The sequence below is a fragment of the Schistocerca nitens genome, chromosome 1 (assembly GCF_023898315.1).
Source record: "Schistocerca nitens isolate TAMUIC-IGC-003100 chromosome 1, iqSchNite1.1, whole genome shotgun sequence".
Taxonomy (NCBI): Eukaryota; Metazoa; Arthropoda; class Insecta; order Orthoptera; family Acrididae; genus Schistocerca; species Schistocerca nitens.
The window spans coordinates 881,322,340-881,340,988 of NC_064614.1; the positions used below are offsets into that span (position 1 = coordinate 881,322,340).

Sequence of the window (18,649 nt, forward strand, 5' to 3'; positions counted from 1 at the left end):
GAGACTGTCAGACCCGCGGTTGAAATCAGTTGTGACAGAGCAGCCGAAAGCGAACGAACACAGGCAGAGCTAGCAAATCTAAGTGATATGCTTGTGTTACTGTTCCAGAAATTGGAAATAATGGAACAGCAGAGAAAAAGAGCACATGAGGAAGATATCTAATGGCAAAATGAGTTTTTTGAAAAGGTTGAGACTACCATAATCGTTAAAGTGGACAAGATGTTAGCCAAATGCGAACCAGCGTTAGTAAAGAAGTTCAATCATGCTCTAGATGTCAGGTATCAGCATATTTTAGAACACGTTAATAACAAAATAGAAAAGGTAGAATCAGATGTATCTGAAGTTAAGAAAAGTTTGAAGGATTTACCATACAAAGTAAATAATTTGGCTGGAGAAGTATCAAGGTCAAAGAGGTACAGGAACCTCTCAATGTCAAAGTCAAACAACTAACCATGGGCGTTGAGGAGATTTCTTTAAACATAGAATGAAAGGTAGAAGCTGAAGTGAAGTTAGTAATCTTGACCATATTGGACATAAGAGTCATGGAGGTCCCGAGCTCGAGTCTCGGTTCGGCACACAGTTTTAATCTGCCAGGAAGTTTCATATCAGTGCACACTCCGCTGCAGAGTGAAAATCTCATTCTGGAAACATCCCCACGCTGTGGCTAAGCCATGTCTCCACAGTATCCTTTCTTTCAGGAGTGCTAGTTCTGCAAGGTTCGCATGGCGATGACGTCGTGTACTGTTCTGCCACTGGGCATAAGAGAAATTACGGGACGATGACAGACTTTTTGCACAGGTTCTATTTAGCGACAAAGCATCATTCACCAACAGCGGTAACATAAACCAGCATAATATTCACTATTGGGCAACTGAAAATCCAGGATGGCTGCGACAAGTGGAACATCAGCAACTTTGGTGGGTTAATGTATGGTGCAGCATTATGGGAGAAAGAATAAATGGCCCCCATTTTATTGATGGCAATCTAAATAGTGCAATGTATGCTGATTTCCTATGTAATGTTCTACTGATGTTACTACAAGATGTTTCACTGCACGACAGAATGGTGGTGTACTTCCAGCATGATGGATGTCTGGCACATAGCTCGTGTGCAGTTGAATCGGTACTGAATAGCATATTTCATGACAGGTGGATTGGTCGTCAAAGCACCATACCGTGGCCCGCACGTTCACCAGATCTGACATCCCTGGATTTCTTTCAATGGGGAAAGTCGAAGGATATTTCTTATTGTGATCCACCAACAACGCCCGACAACATGCGTCTGCACATTGTCAATGCATGCGCAAACATTACGGAAGGCAAACTACTCGCTGTTGAGAGGAATGTCGTTACATGTATTGCCAAATGCTTTGAGGTTGACGGACATCATTTTGAGCATTTATTGCATTAATGTGGTATTTACAGGTAATCACGCTGCAACAGCATGCGTTCTCAGAAATGATAAGTTCACAAAGGTACATGTATCACATTGGAACAACCAAAATAAAATGTTCAAACGTACCTATGTTCTGTATTTTAATCTAAGAAACCTACCTGTTACCAACTGTTCATCTAAAATTGTGAGCCATATGTTTGTGACTATTACAGCACCATCTATCACAAAGCGAAAAAAGTGGTCCAACTAAAACATTCATATTTCTTTACATACTACACGAATATGTAATAAAAATGGGGGTTCCTATTTAAAAAGAAACGCAGTTGATATCCGTTTGACCTATGTCAGCGCCATCTATCGGGCCAACCATAGCATCATCTGGTTTCCCCCTTCAGGCTAGACAAGTTTCGTTCTTTGTAGTTTTTTTACTTTGATGCTTATTTCATGAGATATTTGGCCTGCTCACGATCAATGGACCACCCTGTATATTTAAAAAATTAGCAACAATAAAAACATAATATACATGGGAGCAAACAGTTTTAATGCATTGGGATCAATTCCCAAAAATGGAGAGGGTCCATTCTACTGCATTTGGAATGACCATACAGGGAAACATATATGCTGCTGGAAAAAAAGTTACTAGACCTGGAAAGATGACGTTGATTTTGATCCGATGACATTATATGCCACCTGGGGGTTAGCAGATATACTGACAATGGTTTCAACGTCGTCCGCCAACAGATAGCATAGCTACCAGAGCACCATCTGTGTCTACCCTTTAAAAGGAAATGTTCACAGCTAGAAGATTCAGTGTGGTGCAAACGTGTGAAACAGGCAACCACCACAGACACGCACTCAAGTAAGCGAGTTTGAAAGGGGTCAAATTATGGCCATCTAAGCAGTGGGATTGTCCTTTCTGAGAACTGCCACACAAATTGGACGTGCTGTGTCAACTGTGCAACAATGCTGGTATCTGTGGTCATATGAACATTCTCATACCCACAGACGAAGTTCTCGATGTCCACAAGGCACAGGTGCCCGCCAGGATCACCATATTGCAAGGGCAACACTGGCAAATTGTAAAGTTACCACAGCATAGGTAAGAAGGCTTGTGGGACCAGATGTGTCAACATGACATACTGCAAACCAGTTATTAGCAGTGGGAGTATGAGCATGCATTTTCTAGCCCATCTTCCATTCACACCACAGCATCAACATGTGCGGCTCAACTGGTGCTACCAGAGAATCATTTGTAAGACAAAATGGTCCACCACAGTCTTTAGCTATGAAAGAAGATTCTACCTGCACACAAGTGATGGTTATTTGCATGTACGACATAGACCTGGTGAGTGCTCTCTCTTGGAGTGCATTCATCCAAGACACACAGCCCCACCCCAGGCATTGTTTTTTCTGGGATGCGATAAGCTACTAACCTCATTCATCTTTGGTTTTTATGGAAGGTATGTTATCTAGTGCCAGGTACACGCAGAATGTTGTTAGCCCCATACTTTGCTGTTCTTGCAAAAGGAAGATTGTGTGTTGTTCCAACAGGATAATGCTCACCCACACACTGCCTGTGAAATTCAGTATACTCTGCAAGACGTGCACCAACTTCCCTGACCAGCACGAGCTCTGGACTTGTCTCCAATCGAGCATGTGTGGGATATGATGGGACGAGAAGTGACTCGTGTGACTTTTCAGTCAACAACTCTTACAGAACTATGTGAACAGGTTGAGCAAGCATGGCATAATGTATCCCAGGACAGTATTCACCATTTGAATGGTTGACTGGATGCCAGAGTCAGTACCCGCACTGCCACCCATGGATGCCGCATAATGTACAAATATGGGTGTTTTAGCATGGATCTGTACCTGGCACATCCTCAGAACTGCTTTTGCTATTGATCTCCAAGCATAATCATTTCATTTACTCTGTACGCACTGTTGCAACATTAAATCTTGAGTGAACTGGGAACCTCTAAAAGAATGCATTATTTCTTCTGGCATTGTATTACATACTTTATACTTGGATAGATTACAAAAGACAAGAAAAAAACAAGAGTGTGACTGTATCCCACCATATCACTATTGATTGCTATAAGTGAAGTGTGTGCTTCAATATGCTGGAGGGCTCCTGTTATTTCCAGCAACCGAAAAATCTTGTTTGTTGTTTATACATGCTGGCCGATGAATGTACTGAAAGGAAAGCATTGCCTACGTATCCCGCTGTGATCATGCGAGCTAACGTCACAAAGATATTCGGGCTCACATGCGGTTCCTCTTCGTTGAAATGTCTTGGCTCAAATTCGTCTAGGAGTTAAACCACACGTGTCGCATTACACGCCCTACATTAGACACTTGTGACCCTTTGGTTAAACTGTCTGGCTGATGGCAAGTTTGTGAAATACAAAGTTAACATAACATTTAACAACAGTAATAATAATATAGGCAACTAAATTAATGACCCATAAATGATGTAGGCAACAGTTGTGATTTCATTAGAATAATGTTTACTCAGAAAGCAAACTAATAACAAAAGTAGCTGTATTTAGAGTTACTATTTCACTCAAGTGCATATCCATTTGACATAGTTCGATCATTCACAATCTCATTGCGAAAAGTTAGAGTTCACACTAGGCGTGCGGCTGCTCACCACTCAGAGACAAAGTCCCGCCATACCACACAACGCGAAATTTTCTAAGTCATTTCACTTCCTAGCTGCCTAAAGACTGACTGTATGGTTTCGCGTCTCAATCCAAACTGTACCCTTTGGTGTCCCCAGCCGAACTGTACACTTTGGTGTCTACACCAGAACTGCCCTCTGTCCACCTCCGACAGCATTCCCGCACGCCGAACATCTTTGCTCAATTGACTAGTGTAGTTCCCTTTCCTGAAGCCATCCATCTGATTGGTTACAGCTTATTCTACATTACTTTACATTTTAACATATTTAAATAATCAAAGCTTGACCACTTTCACATTCTAAATAAAATAACATCCGTTACATAATAAACGTTAAAATCGTTTACATAAAATCAATACAAGTTCCTTCTTAGCTTTGAATGCCACGGCCAGTTGCCTTGCACCAATGTGCTTTCTGATAAATAGACAAATAACAAAAGTAACTATTATGCACTAAACTTTACAACAAATATTATATTACCTAATGATTCAATAAGGTGTCACGCTGTCATCGTTCAATGTGTTTTGTGTGGAGGAAATGATGATCTGATGATTAACTGAAAATAGTGATAATTTAATTTTACTATATCTTTTAAACAAATAAAGTTACAGAGTTGATGTTTACCACATTTGTCATTTTAATGATGCGCTTCTAAATGTAATGTAGAGCCTTAAGATTGACTAAAGTGTTCAGATTTTAGCATTCAGGTCTTTGTTACAAAACTTGTGAATATCTCTTTAACAGTAAATCCTAAACTATTATAGATATGATCAATATTCAAGTTTTATTGGGATCCCCATGAAAATTTATGGACAATGGCAGATTAAAATTACTATGGCTTGATGCCCTGCACTACTACAGAATTAAATAGTTTTCATAAATGTTTCCCTTTATGGCCAATCTTAGGCCTGCCATATTTAACACTGCTACGTATCCCTGGCCACAATGCCTTCTACAGGGTTTCCCTGTGATGTAGGTTCTAGTCTGTCTCACTCACACACTACAGCGCTTAGGCCTCAAGAGACAAAAGACGCCTGCGAGTTTCCCCATCTCATGGTGAATCCGGCCCTTTGCGGCACGCAGTCCTGGACAACAGGGTTCGTTTCTCAATTCCTGTAGGCTGACTCTTTCGGCCATATATTTAAATGAGAGCGCAATGCTCGTCAACTCACAATCACAAGTGTCATGTGCAGAGCTTTCGTGGGAATTACTGAATGGATCCCATACCAATCATAACTCCTAACACACCTTATTACTATTAAAATCAAATGTGCCTTAAAGTATGTTTCATGCACTAGCTTCTCTACTTGGGGTTCAATTTTACTAAATGACACTAATATCTCCTGTCGTTTCATTCTTTCCTTTCTCACCTGCGTGATAGGCTCATGCATTTCTGCAGCCTGCAACAAGTTTATAGGGTTATTGTGTGTGGGTGGCACTTATCATCCATAGCAACAAAGACAAATACACACTGATAAATTAACCTTTGGCAGCAATACAGACGAACAAAGTAGTATATCTCTATGATTAAAATGCAGAATGTGGCATCAATAGTGCCTCAGCACAAAGCAGACTTAGTTGTGGGTAGCATCCCAAACACGACTTGCATGGGTTGGCTTGTGCAAGTACACAGACCATATACTTATACGCACTTCTTTGCGCACATCACTCACTCATGCCGAATAACTACTGGTATATTGCTATGAAATGTCATGCAGCAGAATTAAAACACAAATGCACTGTGTAGCCGCATTTGTGTTATATATATATATATATATATATATATATATATATATATATATATATATATATATATATATATATATTCTTTTCTTCATTTTATTGTCTGCATTTTATCTAGCCAATGAGCTGTTAAAGGACTTCTTAGATCACTACTTTATTCGTATGTTATTTTGAGTATACTATCCATGTTTTGTGTGTGTCACTCAACCGTAATTTACTTTGTTTTTGTCTTAATATGCATATTGTCTTTGTATATTGTGGTGTTACAGGTATTTTTTTTAATTCTTTAAGTAAGCACACAATTTTTGAGCATTACACTGCTTGTATAACCTTCTACAACAAACCACTGTTAAGTGTACATGTGTAGTGCAACAATTTTTTGTTGATAGTGATATATTTTCATGTAGAAAATGAATATAATAGGCATGGGGTATAATAAGTGTGCCAGATTACCATAACTTATCCAGATTGTGTCATAACTTAGAGAATCATGCTAAGAAGTGATGCAGTGAACATCAAAGTATAACAAACAGCATATGAGAGGAGTGCAACAGGCATTATACACAAAAGGAACTGCTAAGTGCTTGCTGGTAGTTTATAGAAATCCTTTCTCAAAAGACAAGTGATGGGCATTGCGGACGTGCAAAAAAGACCACTGTTTCCCACTGCAGATTTTTTGTTGTGAAAGTTTATGATTGAAGAGGGAACTTGTAACCAGCTGGTTTTCTGTGCTAGGGTAACACATTCTTCGGCTAAAACAGTGCCCCCATGAGAAACATTGTGGGGCAGTTTACCTTTCTGCAAGTGTGTGACCACTCTGAAGCCACATGAAGTCTCCTTGAATGGGAAGCTTGTTTAGGAAATGCTAGGAGCTGTCATCCAGCTGGTCCATGTGAATGTTTACTACATGTGTGTATGCAAAAATCCATCCACAATGACTGGCCACCAATGATATATTTTACGGACTTTCAGGACAGTTCAGCAGAATGTTGGGCACCCTGGATCAAGAAAACAAGAGAAGGAAAACTGACCAGGAAAACTAGTGTAATGGCTGAAACTGATACATTGTCAGCCAACAATAAGATTTTACGACAAAATTTCAGCACTCTGGAAGTACAAGAGTGGGAAGGCCTGGATCAAAACCAGAGACTCTCTTCGGTAGGGTTATGAGATTCGGTGATCACAACTGGTGGACTATTTCGATGGAGACACTCGGCGACAAATGAGGCTTCATGGTGATTCTTTTGAGACACTTCATATTGACACTTCATCTTAATACTTGTAATTCAGGACTTGCCCTTGGTACTGATCTGATCCCTGTAATGACTTCAGTCTACTTCATGTTGTTCTGATTCTGCTACCAGACTTAGATGGATTTCATTCCAGTCCAGTGCTTATTCTTACGAGCATTTGACTTTGTTTTCTGTCTCTCACTTGATGCTGCTTTTTGCATTCTGCTTCCAATACTGATCTGAGTTCTGACTCTCCTGCCAAAGAATCATCCTCATGACCACTTTCATCTGGTTCAAATCCGATTCCTTGGGTGACAACTCTGTAATTCAGCCACATGCAAAACTTCAACCCTGCAAGAGATACGACTGCTCGTAATTTGATGGCAGCACAGCCCTAACCAGAGGACCATGACTCTTAATTCTCCTGGCCTGCACAAACGGAACAGGCTATTCAACTACCGATAACTGTCAATCATCCACTGCACACTGCCTGTTCACAGAGATGACGTACAAGACACATGCAGCGCATATCAACGGCTGCCGACAGCCGAATCTACATTGTCAGTGGCAGATCCAAGACTCTGGTGAGATCTAACTGACAAGCCAACCCCTCAGAGCCAGTTGTGCCATGTCTGCCAAATCCAAACAGCTTGAGATACTGTATTTAATACATTTCTTGTTATTTTCTTTGTTGTCTGAATATTGGTATTCGCGTTCAACTCTCAGTCACTCTGATATTTTGCATACATGCAGTGAAGATGTGGCTTTCAATTTAGTTAATGATGATCGATTTTGGCACCCAGCAAACAAGAAATCACTTAAATTTTCCCTACATCCCTGCTAAAAATTCCCATATACATTGTACAGTTTGACATTAGTTAATATTGGAGTTTAACTGCTCACTGTGACTGGTGACAGTGACAGTATATGTCGGTCTATGCCTGTCACAATGTCACCACTCCTCTTAAATCCAGGTTCTATAGTCTTCTCATCTAAATTAATTATGGTTATTACATTACATTATGAATCAATTATCATAGTGACATCAAATATTTTATTTTTACAGACATGCATAGATCATATAAAGGTACTTCAGTGAAACTGTGAACACTACAGTGTAACTGCATTCACAAAATAGGACTTTTTCTACCATTGACTTCTTACATGTAAATGAATGAACACACACAAGAAATAAACAGTAGAAAATATTACTTAATGTAAACAAATATTTAAAATCACTGTAATAATTAATCCAAAGAAACAAGATAATACAGTGATGTTTGTAACAATGTTATCAAACTTTTCAGTGAGATCAAATAAAAAAAAAATGTTATGGTGTTAATACACACTTGCTCTCAACTTTCCAAAGGTCATTCATTCATGGGAACATGAAGTATGAAAGTGTAAATTTACAACAAATGTTATTCACTTTCCAAAAATATATAAAATTTTGTGTGCCACTCGTTATTAGTGTTGGAATATTTACAGCAAATTTCAATAAGAAAAGCAAGATAATACTTCACCAACTGAAGTTACATAGCAGATCTTACAACATAGATCATTGTACCTACATTCAAAATTTGCTCCAACATAAAACTAGCTTCTCGTTGTTTTTATACAAACACAATTAACAGATAAAATAATTACAAATGAAAATACTGCAAATTGTACATGTTTCCAACTTTTTAACACAATTCCTTAGAGTCACAGCTCTAAAAGTAGCCTACAGCACCAACTATGCCCTCTAAGACATTCCAGGAGCAATGCAGAAGTGGAAAGAGAATAGGCAATAACAAGTTTGCATATCAGAATAAGATCCAAGCCTAAATGCAGAACAGAATACCATTTTCCAGTCTGTCATAAAACAATGAGTTCCAATTCTTGTCACATTCACTCACTGGGAAATACTCAATAATTGCATGCTTGCCACTATAAAACCACAGCACCAGCTTCACTACGACTTTCTGGCAATGGAGAGCAGTTGCGCCATGTATCTGATAATGGGTCATAACACTCAACTGATGTTATTGAGAACTGGGCACGGTAAAAATGTACTTCATGAAGCTGATCGCCACCAATAACGTACAGAAGACCATCTGCTGCAGCTACTGCTGGTGTAGCACGCCCCACCCTCATTGGTGGTACAACAGTCCATTTGTTCTGAAAGAAAGAAAGAAACTATAATTTCAGATATGTGCTTTGAGGTCATTTGAGTAAGTCATAATTAATCAAAATGGAAAAATGTAACATGAAAGTCTGCAGTGAGGATAACAACAGGCACTATGGGCAGATTTACAAATTATGATTTTAAGTGACAATCTGAAAAGGGAATACCTCCATTTGCACTTCCTTTGTACCATTCACGATGGCTTCCCATCAAATAATACAGTCACATCCGAACACCAGATACAAAGATAACATCACTCACATAACTCTTTCAACGCAAAACTCACCCATGCCAATGCCTCCAATTTCTAAGTATGGGAATTTACCCAAGAGGACACAGTTTCCACCTTCACGTGTCACTCCACCCAGCTGTCTGGAGTCTAACCCTGTCTCTTCCTCTCTGCATTTTTTTAAAAATTAGGCTTATCCATATCACTTTATATCTTCCATCACCTTTCTTCATTACAGTCAATTTAAAATCTCACCTCTCTCTCATCATTTCTTTGTGCCACGATTTTGTGTATTACTCTACCCTCCCAGTCCATTTAGTTTTTATATAATTTTATACACCATCCAAAACCAATTTACCATGGCACTGTTACACTAATTCTATTGTCATCATCAGTATTACTATAACAAATAATTAAATTATTCAACTTTATTTGTTTGCATTTGTTCATGGTACTGTTTTTAGGTTATGTAACTACACAAAGTTCTGAGACTGATTTTATTCCTGGTGTACAAACAATGTCAACACAGTAACTAGATGGCATCTTGAACAAACAACTGTAAACCCCAATGTGCATTCAACCAGTCAGCTGTGAGCAGACAGTGTTCAGTAGTGGATGTGTAGCCATAGTGTGTCAACATTATTGTGTCACAAAACACAATGTAGGAACAACTCTAAATCAAGTTTTCAGGGCATTCCCCAGAATGTTTAAAGAAGAAACAAGTTTACAAACTTTCCACAAAGCAATAAAGTGCACAAATTCATGAGACAGGGTCTACACTTTGATGACATAACTGACATCCAAGCCAATGTGACACACAAATTGAACAATCCTAAAGAAGGGCTTTTCTGACAGTTTAACATGATTGTTAATGTTTTGTGTGTTACACTCAAGTGTGCGGAGAGGGAGGGGGGGGGGGCAGAGGAGAGGGTGACTACTTAGAAAACCTGTACTTGTCTCTACTTTTTTTAATAATCCACTCTTGAAATTTTCTGGGCTATCGGGGCATGTATATCACCTTTATTGGTTCTAGTTTCTACGTCCAGACCTTTGGGTTGGTTTTATCAAACAGCAGCTCCAGCTGCACAACACATAGTGCTTTACCAAGTGTTAAATCACAGCAGTAGCCTTGTTATATGTGAGAATGCTGAGGGCATACATCTTCGTGTCCGGACTGAACCAGAAATGAGTGATACAGCCGGCTTCATATTTGCTGTTCTGCCTATGAGCAAATCCTATCCTCCATGAAATAGTGAGATATCCTTACAATACACCCACGTCCCCCCAACTCTGCAAAATCTCCCAAGTGTAAAAGATAGTGTTGTGCACATGTATCTCTCTTCCACTTCCACTGTCATCCTCTTTGTAACTAGTTCCTAGTTCTGTAAAAGAAGGATTCAGCATTAATTTTGCAGCATTTATTCAACCCTTCCAATACTTCTGTCACATCTGCCAAGCACACTTTCTTATGCAGTCATTGTTCTTACTATTAAATTCCAGTATTTTCTTCAACTTTTCAATGCCTTTGAAAGACAACTCAAAATGACTGTGTAAGTTGTTCAAATATTTCTGAAATTTGCATTTTGCTATTGTGTTTTACATTTTATTTGCAAGAATTAAGTACATGCAATTGCTGCAAGCATTACAATCAAAATACTTATAAGCCAGCAATCTACAACAAACAGAACATGTCATTTTTCCCATACAACTACTATGTTTTTCAATCTTTCATCAGATCATCGTAATTTGTATTTGGACATACAACAACAACTGTTTTCCCAAATTAAAGAGGCTCTGTACAGATGCATTTTTAATTCTCTTCCAGGACAGTTCCAATGCATAAATACAAACAGGCTCTCAAGTCACACAACCTTACTCCTTATAAGTAATTTAAGAGGAGACCACTCACTAAATAGCAGAAGCACTGAGTTTCAACAGGTACGTACAAAAGAGAAGAAAAACTCTCTCTCTCTCTCTCTCTCTCTCTCTCTCACACACACACACACACACACACACACGAAATGTAAGGGCAGATAAGGAGAAAGACAAAAATATAGTAAGAAAGTTCTGGCAGAATGTAAACAATTTAGGAGTAAAGGAAGCTACTCACTAAACAGCTCAAGTGCCAACAGACACAAGTGCGCACGCACAAACATGTTGGTTTCGGTATAAATCCTTTGTTGAGCTACAGTGCGCGTGCGTGCACACACACACACACACACACACACACACACACACACACAAACACACACACACACACACACACGCTCTCGCTCTCTCTCTCTCTTTTTTTCTCTGATCACCACATTTCACATTTAATATTGTGTGAGAGAACTGCAGATTACATAGCAATTGATACTGAATGTAATGCATCATCAACAAAATCACAAATTTTAATAATTTGTAATATGTTAACATGTTTCCAAGTTTATAATTAGCTAAATGAAAATTGTCAAAAGTAAAAGAATGTTAACCGAATTTTGTATACGGTTATTTTCATATAAAATAATCAGTTTTAAAGTTCTAGGGTATTGGCATTAAAATATAAAGACTGTTTAGTAATGTACAATAAAGTAGAAAGTAACTTGCTGAACTAAAAAATGTAGTGCTTATGCGAGAACATGTGTAAGTTTTAGTAATTGAAAAATTGTAGAAAACTAGAAGTTTTGGGAACTAATTGTTTACAATTCATATTTTTACAAGATTTTGAATGAAAAACAGATCATTTAAGAAAATAAACTGTGTCATAATTTTCCTCATTACTGTGAAACATTATGTTGCACTCAGGTTTTCATGAATACGTAATTTTTCATTTTAACTTTACAAAAGTAATCTGTTTCCTGAGTTTAGCATTATGGATTATTATGTTTTCATATGAGGTCTGGTGCAAGGTCAGACAAGTAAATTCAGACACTATATCACAGTTGACTGCAGCATAAACAAATGAGAACTTGGAGCATACGCAACACACAGTGAAGTGCACAAAGCATTTGCTAACTGCTGCAGAGACATTCCTTGTTGGGCCAGGTAGTGCCATAAACATGATAGTTTAGGCCCACCCTCTACCAGTATCATAACCAACCACAGACTGAACCCCCCCCCCCCCCTTTCTACCCACATAAAACTGTCTGTATAGTGTTTGAATATTAGTTGTTAGTACAGCTGTGGCTTAGATACCTCTTGTATTTCATAGTGTAGTGTAATATCAAACAACTGCATTTTAATATCCTATATAGAATTTGAATTTATCAGTAAAGTGGAATCAATGATTGTGAGAAATCGTAAATTTATCTATTCCATCAGGAAAGAATAAATGGGAAGAATATATTCACATATTGTCAAATTATTATTTATGATAAAGACACTTGGACCTCTTTACTCAATGTGGAAGTTAATATTATTTTTGTTCTACAGATATCCGATTAACGGGTTGAATATGGTGATACGTTTTGGGTTGATGTACCAACAAAATCACCTGCTAAATGAGACTACGATATATATTTTTGCAAAAGACAGATAATTTTCCATCGAAGTAATCAAATACTTACTTCAGAATGTCCATCCTGAAGAAAGATAAAATAATTATACTGATATTGCTACATATTTCATTATAACACAGCCACAAGATTTTAATTCTCTTGGAAGATTGAATTACTTGAAAACTACAGATGATACCTGAATACTGAATGTGGCAAACTGCACTGCCAGTGCAGGGGAAGGCCAGAGAAAATTAGTTTTGGATAAGATCTAGATAATTCAGTGGGTGAGCCTGGTGACTGAAGTCAGACATCTTGATTTCAGAATTTGGCACACATTTTTTAATCTAGAGAGTCTTAAAATATAGATGTAATTTGTTTGTTTATTTATTTACCTATCTATGAAATCATGTTCACGATGTGGGACTCTGTCAAGGAGGCACCAATCTGAAGTTGTAGCCAACCTAGCTTTTTTATATATTTTTTTTCTTTTTGGTAGTCTAACAGTATCATTTAATGGACATTTTTCAAGTTCGGAATGCAGGAAAGCAATGGGTATTACGATACACTTTCATCAAATCAGCATCTTACCAGGATGATTTAAATAGTAATAAAAAACTGATTTAGCCAGCATAATATCTTGTCTCACATAAAAATGTTTTGTATTCTCCATGGTGACAAGAATGTGACAGTTGCTCATCCATAATGAGGCAGTGTTATGGCTGTGAATGTGACCATAGTAACACACTACTAACTTTTGCGGGAACTTATGCTGCATATCGATGGCAGCATCCATTTTCAAACTCACCTCCTTGGGAAGAAAATAACACACAGAGTTTCACAAACTTAATACCTCTAAAATAGTGTTAACAGTGTGACCACCCTCTATCATCCTATCAACAACAAATTAATGTAATCATTGTTACATACAACCTTGCAAGAGATTTTAAGAAGAGAGCATTCTGAAACAAAATATAAATCCTAATTATTGAACTGGTGTGAATATTATTATTTACATACAACTTTCATCTCAGCCATTTGTAACCACATGCAGAGTGAAAATTCACCTTGTTAGTAACTATTCTGCAAGAGTGATTTCTGAAAATGAACTTCAGATACTTTTGAAGACTCTTTCAGGTTATAAAGTTGGTAGTTACCTCTTGGAAGGAATATTTTTCCACCGACTGCAGCACTTCATTATGTCTATTAGTGCCCCCTACAATATAAAGATGGTCATTCAGGACTGCAACACCCATCTGACTTCGGGGAACTGACATAGGTCGCAAATTTGCCCATTCCTTAGTTACAGGATTATAGCTGTAGAGCTCTCTTCCATGGCGGCTACGATGTGTACAACCACCAACCATGTAGATCAAACCTAAGGAGAAAGAAAAATAGTGAGTTTAATAGTTTCTAGAATAACAGGAAACAACAAATGCAAAACCTTTAATTTAGCTGTTCAGGTGAATCTCATTTTTGCTACACTAGGTTGATGGTCATCTCCACAAACGTGATCATCGAAGTGATCAGTAGCTCAAAACATGCAGTGTGCAGGGTGTATACGTGGACAAGGAAAAAAAATTCCTGGATTTCTCCTAGATTTCCTGGTTAAAAATACACTTTCTCCCGGGTGGAAACATAGTTTTTCCCTGTTAATTGACAGTATATTTTCTCGTAGAACTGTATAACTTATCAATCCTTTGAATGGTTATGGTTTTATACATGGGCGTAGAATTTCCCGGCGCTTTAGAAAACGAAACACCTTTCGGAAAGATGTTTGATGTGCAGTAACATGTACGCTACGTATTTTCGTATTACGAAAGTATAAATTCGAATTCCACCAAACACCGCATGTTACTTTCCGAAGCACTGAAATTGAGATTGCGATGCATATTTGTAAGCCAGTCATAGCTCATTTCGCCAGCCAATGACAGCGGATATTTAGAGCTTCGGACACGTGGTGTAGTCAGCCAATAGCAACATCACTGTTAAGTAGCGCGAACACACGAACAGGAAAAGTTAATCGTTTAAATTAATATATATAGTGTTACTACAAGAAAAACAAAGCTTTCACGTATAATATTGGTCTCTAAGGCCAATATGCTGCAAGAGAAGCTAAGCTTTCACATACAATGTTGGTCTTTTATGTACGTATTACATTTTAAGATATATCACACAAAAGTGCCAGTAATTTTTTTAATAACGACATAAAAGTGTGATCTTCTGGGCTATAAATTCTTCTAAGTGGCTCATCATCATCAAACAGCTGATTTTTAAATGAGTCCCAGATTCCCAGTGAAGTAGGCATCGACCTGATATTAAGCTTTTCAATGTGGTTTCGGGATGTAAATTTCCTTGGGTACCAATACTTTGTTATCTCATGTCTGGTTCTTTGTAATGGCATAATGCCATACGTGCTAGAAGATGAAAATGTACACTTGAAATGCACCGAACAGTTGAAACTAGCCAATAGTTTGAAAATTAAACCCTTTGTTTCAAATATATTGACTGCCTCAGCGGAAAAGATCAATAAAAGAAAATTTTTCCAGCAAACCAATAAAAATAACTTCATTGTTCTGCATGGCAATTAATGCTTGACTGTCAGAAAGGTGGAAATAAAATAAAATCTGAAACTAATAACATATTTTAGCCTTCCGTAATTATGTAAATGTATTTTAATTCACATGATAGCTCCCGGCCAAATAATGCAATTTTGTTTTCAGTTGATGTGAGTGCAGTAGACAAAGAGGAAACAGCAAAATCACTAAATGTAAACACGAGTCACATGGAGATTACCCGCTTCCCTATTATAACTCAGACTGCTCTGCACATCAGACCCGTACCTACGATATTTCCGAACCGGGGCAATAGTAGATAGTGGCGTCCCTCGAGCGTCTGAGATAGGACGTCAAAAAAAAAAAACTAATCGAATTTTCAAAAATACGTTCATTTTGTAGCGCATGTCTTCCTGAAGATACTGATATGTAAGACATACATGTCCGAGGAATTGTAAGACATGTTATCTGATCTTAAGTGTGCCAAAGTGCAGCACCACAACTCTTCACACAGCATTCTTCTATCACACGTCACTGTATTTCGGTATGTGGAATTGAAACGTGTATATTTTTTACTGGATGCCATCAAACAATATTCAGGACAGCGGAAATTACAATGTCCTATGGTGCCTCTCCTGCTTCCAAGCGGCCGGTTTGACATCCTGCCCCTCTTTTTTCTTTTTTTTTTTTTTAAAAAAAAAGCTCTTCAGAAAATTCGCACTATTTATTCCCTATTAGCTAACAACTTGCTGCTTTGTGAGACATAAAATTAAGTATAGGATACATAAAGCCAGTAAAGAGAAGAGACAAGCAAGACAGTACACATTTCTTCAATCCTTGGCTCCTAGAATTTTTTTCTCTCTAATCTTGCTACAGTTTTACATGGTGTGCTTTCCTTTCTGCGAAAGGATCTTTTACCTCATCAAAGTTCATCAAACGTTTTGCTACTTGAAAAATCGAAATGTTGTTGTCTAATACTGAAAAAGCTGTAATCACAAATAGGCCTAAGACTGGTGTGGTTTCTCGACCTGATTACCTATATTTTGTCACTGTCTGCAAGATAAAACAAAATAGGCCTTTATAATACTGCAGCAATTGTAACACACGCCAAATAAACGAGACTGTTTTGGCAGAAATGGTCATTTTTATAACATGGCAGATTATAATACACAAAGTACCAATATCAAATGCCTGTTAAGCCTACTACAAGCAAAAAGCTTTACGTTAGGAAATAGTTTTACACTTCATTCATACGCTCCGGTTTCTCAAGCATGAGATCGAAAAGTAGTAGTGCAAAATTTTTACAGAAATTTGGAATCGTCTTATTCTTCCATAATTTGTGTGATGTCCCCGTTTCTTCTCCTTCCTCGTTCTAACAAACAATGTTGTCATCACTAATTCTGTATCTATTCCTGCCAATGTCAAAAGTTATTCGCCGGTTAACTTCACTAACTCTGCCAGAATCATCAGTTTAATTATCCCGCGATTATTCTCCGGTTAGGCATTGTTACGTGTTCGTACAACGTGTTTTCCGCGCTACTTCCAGAATAGACCTTAAAGCAGTTGCTAGCCGGAGACCGTACAACTGACCCTTGCTAGTATAGCAGCGATCTGACCAAAAATTCTCTGTCAAAATTTCATTTTCTTGGATACACCGAGAAGATAATACGTAATCTTTCTTACCTGTTATTCCTGTTAGTCGTTTATTCGCACTCTGGTAGTCTGAATCTATGGATTTCGCTGGTAATCGTAACAACGCTCATCATTCACAAACCCTATCAACCACATAATCAGACAGTGGTTGGCTTTCTTTCGTTCGGCTATACACTGCTCATCTCGTATAGCTCCTTTTGTCTGCAGGAAAGTTTATTTCTAGATGTGATGAGGATTCCACTGACAGAGACATCACGTACACTATGCACGCATTCACAAATCAACTTATGATTCATTCAGAAATCAACTTAGAATGTGTTCAACAATGTTCAAAAACCGACAGGGACACGTTTCAAAATCATACGAATAATCGATAGACCAACTCGCGCTGGATGCTAGGCGCTTTGTGAAACAAGTTTTATATGAATTTGCCCCCCCCCCCCCCCCCTCCACTCCTAGATCCAGGGCTGCTGCGCAATCTGGCAGCTTGAGCGTGCTAGTAAAATTTTTCCCGGTAGCACCTAGCTGCTTTTATACTGTGACTGCTTACACAGCCAACAGCCACGTTTCTGTAGCCAGAGGCGGAAGAAGACACTACTCAACTGCGCATGTGCATGATCCCACTCGTAACTGCTAAAACAAATCTAATGTTAAAAGTTGTGGCATCATGCTCATCGGAGGCAATTTGTTGTTACGAAGCATTGCATAGTCTTCCTAAAGCCTTTGACACCTTTTGCTGTTGGCAGACGCTTGTATGAGCACTGTGTTTTGTTGCTGTATATAGCGCATTTCCTTTGCAATTTAAGTTTTATTTTAGTTTTTTCTCTCGTTCATGTTTTATGGCTGCAGTATTATTCTGCAGTAGCAGGATACAGTAATATCCTTTGTTAGAGTATTGGTTCTTACCAGTCAAAATTACAAAAATTTAAATGAGAACAAAACCAATCAAAAATTCCCAGAATTCAAAAAAATTTCCGGGTTTTTCCTGGTTTTCTCGCGGATGAAAAAATTCCCAGGTTTTTCCCGGATCTCCCGGTTGTCCCGGGTTGGAGACACCCTGTGTGTGCCATTGACGCAGGCAGGCGGGAGCAGTACTATACTAAGGGAGACATTCTCTTGTGCTTGCATGGGACCCGTGACAGTAATCGAAGGCATGCTGACAGCTACAAACCAGCTGCATCTATTCATGTTTGATGTCTTCCCAGATGACAGAGATGTGATTTTTCATCAGTATAATTGTCGATGTCTTGGAGACAGAATCATGGTAGAGTGGTTTGAGGAGTATTATAGTGAACTCATCTTGATGTCTCATGACCAAATTCACTTGATGCAAATCCTATGGAACCCATCTGGGTTGCTATCGGGCACCAGGCACCATCACTACCTACACATATTAACGGTCCGCTATTTGCACGAATTACATGACCTGTGCTTAGACATTTAATGCCACGTATCTCCACAAACCTACCAAGAAACTGCCGAATCCCTGATGTATTTTATTCCAAAGACAGACAAA

The 18,649-nt window shown here is 38.3% G+C and overlaps 1 protein-coding gene across 2 annotated transcripts in view; it reads right to left on the reverse strand.

Annotated features, from left to right (window-relative positions):
* Positions 1–8,093: 8,093 nt before the first annotated feature.
* LOC126263896 (actin-binding protein IPP) overlaps positions 8,094–18,649 on the reverse strand; it is a 63,501-nt gene continuing 52,945 nt past the window's right edge. For both annotated transcript variants that reach the window (XM_049960953.1, XM_049960952.1), the window contains 2 exons: positions 14,083–14,303; positions 8,094–9,213 (listed from right to left, as the gene is read on the reverse strand). In XM_049960953.1, coding sequence (XP_049816910.1) covers positions 8,983–9,213; positions 14,083–14,303 — 452 coding nt within the window. In that variant the 3' untranslated portion in view covers positions 8,094–8,982. The remainder of the gene's footprint in view (positions 9,214–14,082; positions 14,304–18,649) is intronic.